General features: G+C 36.7%; 1 protein-coding gene across 28 annotated transcripts in view; it reads right to left on the bottom strand.

Moving 5' to 3' along the window:
* The window catches only part of dlg2 (discs, large homolog 2 (Drosophila)), a 212174-nt gene that overhangs the window by 164634 nt on the left and 38651 nt on the right, over positions 1–8889 (bottom strand). For 2 of the 28 annotated variants that reach the window (XM_016490331.1, XM_016490341.1), the window contains exon 1: positions 5213–5341. The exons of the other annotated variants lie outside the window; for them this stretch is intronic. In XM_016490331.1, coding sequence (XP_016345817.1) covers positions 5213–5242 — 30 coding nt within the window. In that variant the 5' untranslated portion in view covers positions 5243–5341. Of the gene's footprint in view, positions 1–5212; positions 5342–8889 lie in introns of those variants that run through there. 28 annotated transcript variants of the gene reach the window in all.

Raw genomic sequence — 8889 nt, 5'->3', positions numbered from 1 at the left:
ATACACACAGGAGGAGGGGATGACGAGACACACCTGGGAGCAATGAAACATCAAGGGAAACACCTGGGACAAATGAACTTAACCAATCAGGGGAGGAACAGGAAACTAACCAAATAAGGGCATGGGAAGGCACATGGGGAGCAGGACACACACAAAACATGGAACAGAGTCTGACAACTTAATCATCATTTCTATAGATGCAGTAAAAATTTAAGCTGTCAAAAAATCAAATCAAATAAAAAATAAAAGCAAAATAAAAATAAAAACTAGAGATTTTAGCATAACAGTATAAATTCAAAGAAGGTCGCAAATTCAGATTGCATTTGCTTTTTTCCCCTATGTAAATGTATGACAATTTGATTAATAAAATACAACATATTTTTTCTTATTTTTCAAGAGATTTTTCTCCTTGAGGATACTGGCTGATTCATTTGATCTTGAGGTTTTGAGCTTACAAACAGACTACACACATCCATCATCAGGGTTGGGAAGGTTACCTTTAAAATTTATTTCACTACAGATTACAAAATACATGCTTTAAAAAGTAATCTGTAATGTATTTCGTTACATTACACAATTTTTGTAACTTAATCTAAATACTTTAGAATACTTTGGAATACTAATAAGGTATGTAACACCTCTACATACTCTAGAGAAAAATTACATCCAACAAACACAGGACTTTTCCTCTACATATCTTTTTAACAACATCAGTTTTCCCACAATATTTCTTGAAGGAAAAAATGCAGACAACCTTTAAAAAATGACTGATGCTTGAGAAGGCAACAAGATGCATTAAGAGCTGAGGTGTGTAAACTCTTTGAATTGGATGAACATAGTAAATTGTACTTATTTTGTCTTCTGAGAAACATGTAGGTATTAGCTTCTGAAGGGCAGTACTAAATTAAAAAAAATATTATCTTTAAGCAAAACATATCAAACACATCATCCTGTTCAAAAGTTTACAACCCCGCTCTTAATGCATTGTGTTTCCTTCTTGAGCAGCAGTAAATGTTTTCACTTTTTGTAATATTTGTGTACAAGTCCCACAATTGTCCTTATAATGTGGAAAGATCAATCTCAAATATGGAGAAGATACTGGAAAACCTGAGAATGTGCAAGACCTGGAGGACTTTTCTGAAGAACAGTAGGCAGTTTAACTGCTCATGACAAAAAAGGGACTCACAAACGACATCACAAAACATGAAAACTGTCATGGATCATTCAGGTTAAGATTCAAGGCTATGTAAATTTTTGAATGGGGCAATTTATATAAATTCAGTCATTGTTTTGTGGCGTAGGCCTATATGTAAACATCTGTTTGTAAAATAGCTTATTCAGGACAGTACTAAATAAAAATTTTTTAACATCCCTCTTATTTTGTTAAAATTATTAAAGGGGTCATCGGATGCCCATTTAATATAAGTTGATATGATTCTTTAGGGTCTTAATGAAAAGTTTATAACATACTTTGGTTAAAATTTCTCAATGGTAATGTAAAAAAACACCTTTTTTACCCTGTCAAAATGAGCTCTGTTTTCAGCACACAGTTCTAGTCCATGTTGCTTTAAATACTAATGAGCTCTGCTGACCCCTCCCCTCTCTTCTGTGGGTTGACGAGCATTACTGTTTACTTTAGCCGCGAAACTTGCTTACTAGCACATATTAGGAAAGGCGATTTGCAAAGATTCATAAAAACCCCTTGTACTCACTTCTTCTGTAGATGAAGCTCGATCACGAATGATTCGCGCGAACATAGACGCATTTAGGCAGATCAGGGATCGGCGCATTCCCTTTAACCTTGTAGGCGCCAGGGTTTTTTGGAAATTGATTTTGACATCAAGATTTCAAAAGCTTGTGGCTTGAAAGGGCTTAAAGATAGACATCTACTGTAAACTAGAAAAATGTTGGGCATGACCGAAAGTTTATGTGGGGTGTAAATATACTAATATAATTTGCATATTATGACGTCATCGGGGCGGCCATCTTGAATTTTATAATATTCAGGAAATAGTAGATATTGAATTGATGTTTGAACTTATTTGCATTTTTTTTTTTATCCTCATTCCAAATGATCAGAAAAGAGGAAACCAACAATAAAATAGGAGAAAGTACTAAATTATTACTATATTACAATACTATATAGTAGTAAAACACATGTGAACAGTAGCCTACTTTTTGATCAGTTCATCAGTAATATTCAGGAAAAAATATATATGGAGTGGATGTTTGAACTTATTTGCATTTTTTTAATTTTTTTTTATCCTCATTCCAAATGATCAGGAAAAGAGGAGAGCCAGATCACCCCTGCTGCCTCTACCACGTCTCCCGGCTCTCCCACGCACAGCACGGCCACGTCTACCGTGGCCACTCTTCCAGCCCTATATCTCCTTCCCCTGCTGCCTCTACCTCTAGCAACAGCTCTCCTATGGACACAACGACCACGTCCACCGCTGCCACCCCCATCCGCTGCCACCCCCATCCCCATTGGGCAAAGGGTCGAAATTATCACTTGTTTGTGTTTCGTGAACACTCGCACCTTGCACGGCGGCACCATTGCACTTCAAAGATGTACCGGGAGAAGCGCGATCATTAGACGACCGATCGTCACTTCCAAAAGGCAAATATTCCCCTTCAGAGTCAGAATTTGGCGAATAACATTTGCAACACATCCTCACGGTACAACTTTTTATTAACCATTTGGCGATTTTCTCTCACAAATCTCACAATTTACTCAGACACTCTGAACTGAACTGCTTCCGCATCAATGACACGATAGCTCACTTGTTCTGCTATTTGCTCGAACACTTTGAATAGAAACATGACATCATTTTGGTCTAGAATCGAAGTACTACATGTCTGCCATCTAGTGGTAGGGAATACAAATGAGATATTACACCATATTAGGATCTACAGCCTATTTTATTAAGTATGACGTCTTGTCGCAATTTTGCGACTGGCGCTTAGAGGGTTAAAAACGACAGTAACGTTAATCCTCTGCGTCTTCAGCGGCTCAGATGTCGGGAGTAAATGACGACTGCTATGTTCATTACTACATCCAACAACAAAACACCTCAATCGCTTAATCTGAGACATTCTTGTCTTCCCCTGCACCGGAGTCGACACAATGGCGGACAGCTCACAGCTCGCTCGGGGCGGGTCTAAGGTAAGACGGCCTTGTCAATCAACTATCATGGGAGGGGCCTGTGCAGAACTACGTCATTCTGACAGGAATCTCAGAACAGCCTGATTTGAGAAAGGGGATTTTAAAATAGGGATTTAAAAAAAAAACACTGGGTGGATTTTTGTCATTGGATGGATGTTTACACACACTTCCAACACACATTTATGTTCACACAACAACAAAAGTGAATTTTGCATCCGATGACCCCTTTAAAATTTTGCATATTCTGCAAGGGGTTTGACACTTATGAGCAGAACTGTAGCTTAGGATGCTTTTGCAAAGTGTCAGAGTTGGAGAATCAGCAATTGCTGTTTACATTAATTGCCCATTACAGTTTATATTAATATTTAAATGAAATAAATGACAGTAAAATTCAAAGTAATCACTTTGATAATCTAAAACGCTTTTCGGGTATATAACTGTAATTTGATTACCACCCATTTAAAATGTAACTGTAATGAAATACAGTTATTCACATTTTTATTTTAAATACGTAACTAAGTTACATGTATTCCGTTACTCCCCAACCCTGTCCACCATGCATCATGTAGTATGAGATTAACCAACATCTCATATATTATATTGTAGGGTGACAGATGTGTTTGTATTGTATTAAAAAAGTGTTCTACACATCATAATAATAAAATCAAGGCAAATATATGTAATCTTAAAAATCTGTTCAAGTTTCCACTAAACTTCCATGTTTCAAAACACCTATTTCATATTCCTATGGGTTCCTTGATGAATAAAGTAGTCAACAAATCAGGGAGGCCCATATTAACAGGAAAATAAACTATTCTGATCCAATGAGCAGATAGTAGTGGGGAAGAAGATGTGCACTATATAACACTTGTGTGCATGTCACTGATATATAAGAACAGGCCCTGCATCTGTTAGCTGCTCATGTTTACCACTCTAACAAGGCACAGTAAGGGGGTAACATGAGCACTCTCTCTCAAGCACACACACAGACAGTCTGGGTCCAAACAGCAGTGTAGCCAGGCCGAAACATGAGAGTCCGTGTGAACAATGGCGTTATTCTGAGGGGAGCATATGAGATGGCAGATGGATGAAGGACGTAGTCAGAGATCCTGATTGGAGCTGATCAACAGAGACCGTGTGAACACAAACTGGGAACATGTTCAACACACATAATCACCATTCATTCTACCTTTCTTTCTGCACTTTATCTTTATTTTTGTCTTGTTTTTTTATTATCTTACTCTGTCCCATGCAAAAACATGTGGGGATGTGTGGCTAAGTAATGGTGTACCTCAGGGCTATATACTAAACATTATAAATATTTGTGTGTACCTAGAGCACCCTTGAGTGGAAGTGTCATCACCACCAGTCAAAGCAAACACGAGAAAAAGCATCATGCACCAGGGGATCAGATGTGACCACAAACGCCCGCCTTAACACATCAGCTTCAAACACACACGCACACACACACACACACACACACACACACACAGACAGGCTCAGAATACAGCCACATGCTTGCTGAGAAGTTTGCTTATACAGTAGTGAAATGAAGCACATAAGTGAACACATAAGTCAAGCAGAGCGCTAAGAGTACCACGTATTGCATAACTAATCATAAAATCACCATGATCATAAAAACAAAGCAAAAATTATGATAGACAGGAAGAGAAAATGGATGATATCAAGTGCTTATTAGTCTGCTCTCTAGAATACTTGATCCTAAAAGAAACACAGAAGGAAAAGGAAGAGGAAAGAGACAAAGTGAAAGGAAAATTGAAAGAGTGACAGAGAGAGATGAAACAAGAAAATGACACCAAAAGGTACTTGAAAGAGAGAGGCAAGCTTTTGGGGTGAGTCAGTTTGCTGCAGAGTTTCTTATAGCACACTGAAAAACATTCTCTCGACAACAGTTTGCAATGCCAACTTTCAATGTTTACGATATTGACAACTACAGCATCAAAACAGCACTTAATCACTTCAGTTTATGGTCCTCCTCCTTTCCACATTTGACATGACGTACAGTATAAACTCTTTTTTGCTTACCTCTGGGCTCCTCACTTTCTGTTCCTGCATGCTTATCTAAAAGTGTGTTTGTATGTATGTGTGAGCGTGTTTCAGTGAGTTTTAAATCGGACAGTAGAGAGGTGTTCATGCTCTGTGGAGTGGCTTCCTTTTCTCTGGGCAGACTCAGAGACTGTGTTCATCGATCCAGCACTCTGCGGCACTCAGCAAGTCTACTGCAGGGAGCACAGCCAAGCAGGAACCAAGAAAGGAAGGTCCACCAAGCCCACACGGAAAAGTTGTATCGCAACACAGTTCCCTCTCAGGAAGTCGACAGTTGACAGGTACAACAAGAGCTTTTGTAGCTTATATGACTCTTAAATCAAGATAGTTCAGTAGTTACATAGTTAATGTTAATCATCACTATAACTGCTGCAGTATATTAATAAACTCCTAACCCTAAATATTAGACTCTGGTGAAAAAGTAATTCTGCACCCTTTGTGCTATGAACATGAGTGATGCTTAAAATAATGCAATTTGTTGAGAAGTATATTACTTTTCTAAGTGTTTAAAATGAGTTGTCGCTTGGCAGACGAAAAACAGGCATTGAAAATTCTGTAATACTTGCAATAAGATTCCATTTGTAAGATTCCATCAGTTAACTGCAATAGTTAACAAGAGCTAACAATGACATTTCTAAAGCATTTATTAATCTTAGTAAATGCTAGGGCTGGGTAAAAAAATATAGATTTCTCGATTTTAATCGATTCTTATTTTTATGAAACAATATCGATTCATAAATTCCAAGAATCAATTAGTCTAGCCTGTCAGATAATGAACGGAACATTGTAGCGCACCTCCCATCCAATAAATTGCAATAAGCTTTGTGATTTATTACTTTTGATATGAAACAAAGTCTCAGATTTCAAATTCTGTCCATTTTATTACAATATTCAAATATTAAATGCCGTTTTGGCACTGTTTAATGTGGAGCAACAGATCGCTGTAGCGCCTCGGTTAGAAGCGGCAGCGCAAACTGATCATCTCCTCCACTTTAATAGCAGTTACAGCATGAAATAAACATTAATATCCGAAGGTATGTTAAAGAGTACAACTTACCGAAATCCATATCCTGTCTCAAGTAATCGCTCAATCAGTGTTTCAAATGCAGAAAGACAACAATAGCTTGTAAACAATGTGTCACGTAATGTCACATTTATCACAGAAGAACATATTCGGTGACCATACACTCATTAGTCAGAAAAATTAACTCTAGAGAGGAGCATTTTGCTAAATATGCCCCATATAACATATTCATTATATATATATTTTTTCAATATTTAATTTATGTTTGAATAAATCCGTCAAGTTTTTGTGACAGCCACCATTTACATTTTTATATTTCAAAAAACGAATTGGAGTAGAAATATAATTATGTAATTTAAAGTAAAAATCAGTTTTATTACTTTAATATTACAAAAACTTTATTGAGTATATTTAAGTGTTTTTTATACAAATCAGCAAATTTCAACCTTCCATATTATTGACTCTTAGGTATATTTTACAGCATTAGTTGAGAGATTGTTTTTTTCCTTGAGAAAATTTGACATGTTCTGTACCTGATATTTCCAAAAATAATCGATATTGAATCAAATCGCAAGCTTGTTTATTAACAATAAATATTATGCTCTGATGTTTATCAGAGCATGAACATGTGAAGGATAATCAAATTGAATTGTGAAATTTGTGTCAAAACCCTGCCCTAGTAAATGTTATTTTCTACATTCACAAATACATTAATTAAATCAAATGTTGTATCTGTTGATATTATTTAATGGACTTGAGATAATATGAACTAACAATAAGCAATTGTATTTTTATTAAATAATGTTAACAAGAATTAATAAATATTGTAAAAAATATATTACTCAATGTTAGTTAAAGCATTACCAAAAGCATTACTAAAGATTCAACAGATTTGTGGGTTGTTCACACAGAACACGTTTGTTGTACTCCACTCCTAAGCTTTTCCATGGTTTTGGCACTTAAGTCATGAGTTTAGTTTAGTTTTTTTTTTTATGTGTCTCGAGACATTGTTTTTTATTTATTTATTTATTTGTATTATTATTATTCCAAAGCCCACATCTCACTTTTTTAAATGTACAATTGTATTTTGTGTGAATCAGACCTTACACTGAGGAAAGAATCCAAGTAAGTTTTAATGACTAAAATGCAAAAAAGACTTGCTGATGGGTTTTTCTGACTGAAGACATTAAGAAACCCCCTGAAATGGAGGGGCCCCAGCAACCGCAAAGCAATGACCTGGCAACAACCCTGGCATAATGGTGGCCACTTTTGGCATGGGTGAACACCACTTTTACTTCAGAATATTTCAAAAAGTATACTACACTGGTTAACTATAATGGGCTCTTTGTGTGTGTGTTTGCTAGCAAAGCCTGACAGAAACAAGCTGTGCCCATATGAATAATATGTGTATGTGATACAGTGACAGACAGCCGTGAGAGTTTGAGTGTTTGTGTTTGTGTGTGTGTGTGTGTGTGTGTGTGTGAGAAATGCAGCAGGTTTAATGAAGCTGTAGTGGGCGGTGGTGACTCTGCCTGCCCTAATGAGAACACACGGAAACCACACACACATACGCCATGAACAAACATAAGCACAAGGAAGCACATGCTTGTCTGCTTCTAAGAACGCTCCAGGGGAACCGACAAAAATTTCACAATGCACAACAAAGACATCAAACATCAATACCACTGTCTGGCTGCTTGTTAAACCCAGAATAAAGCTACCATGACCAAAACCCACAAAACTGAATCCAGCCAAATATAAAGCCATGCAAAGTTATCAGGCACTAACTATAAAAAAAAAATCTCACTGAAATTCTTATCAGAAAATGGACAAGAGCTCAGTTACACTCCTCTACACACATCCACCCCCATACATACTCTCACATGCAGGCTTCTACACACACTGACATTAATCTCTTCCACACATTCACAACCCCTCACACTCCCACACACACACACACATCAATAAAGAACAAATGTATTTAAGCTCAAATGAATCGGAAAAAAAAAAAAAAAAAAAAAAAAAAAAAAGAATTCATAAAATTGTTCTAGCACATAACGCAGGTCAAGGTTAGAGAAGGCACGTCTGACTCTCTGCAAGTGTTACTGCATTCATCATTGGAACTGAATGTGATTTCCTTGTGAAATATTCATGACTGCATGACTCAAAGCTTGCTCAACATTTTTAGCAGATGGGTCAGTACTGTCTGGGTACCTCTCTCTCCCAGTCTGAATTTACATGACGGAAAGCCCTATGGTCCCCGGCTGCACACACATTGGTTGGAAAAGCTGCAATGTAGAGTATTAGTGTGCACAATGTGTTCAGACAGAGTGTTTCCTTTAAGTGAGAGGTTAAAAAAAACTAAATCAAACTCTATTCCTGGCTCACATTATCATTATCTTGAAAGAGAGGATATGCAACATGTTAATTGCCATCAGCTGGCTGTTCAAGCCAAATATAAATTCTAAAACTGTGAATAATAGGGGTCAAATCCTTTGCTCATCTTACTAGCTAATGCCAATAAAATGATTTTACTGTCACTATTGATCGAGTGATCAATTTAATGCATTCTTGCTACATCAAAGTATATCAACCTTCAATAAATAAATAAAATAAATAAATAATAATAATA

The sequence above is a fragment of the Sinocyclocheilus anshuiensis genome, unplaced genomic scaffold (genome assembly GCF_001515605.1).
Source record: "Sinocyclocheilus anshuiensis isolate Anshui unplaced genomic scaffold, SAMN03320099.WGS_v1.1 scaffold186, whole genome shotgun sequence".
Classification (NCBI taxonomy): Eukaryota; Metazoa; Chordata; class Actinopteri; order Cypriniformes; family Cyprinidae; genus Sinocyclocheilus; species Sinocyclocheilus anshuiensis.
This window is presented reverse-complemented; position numbering and strand designations above follow the sequence as displayed.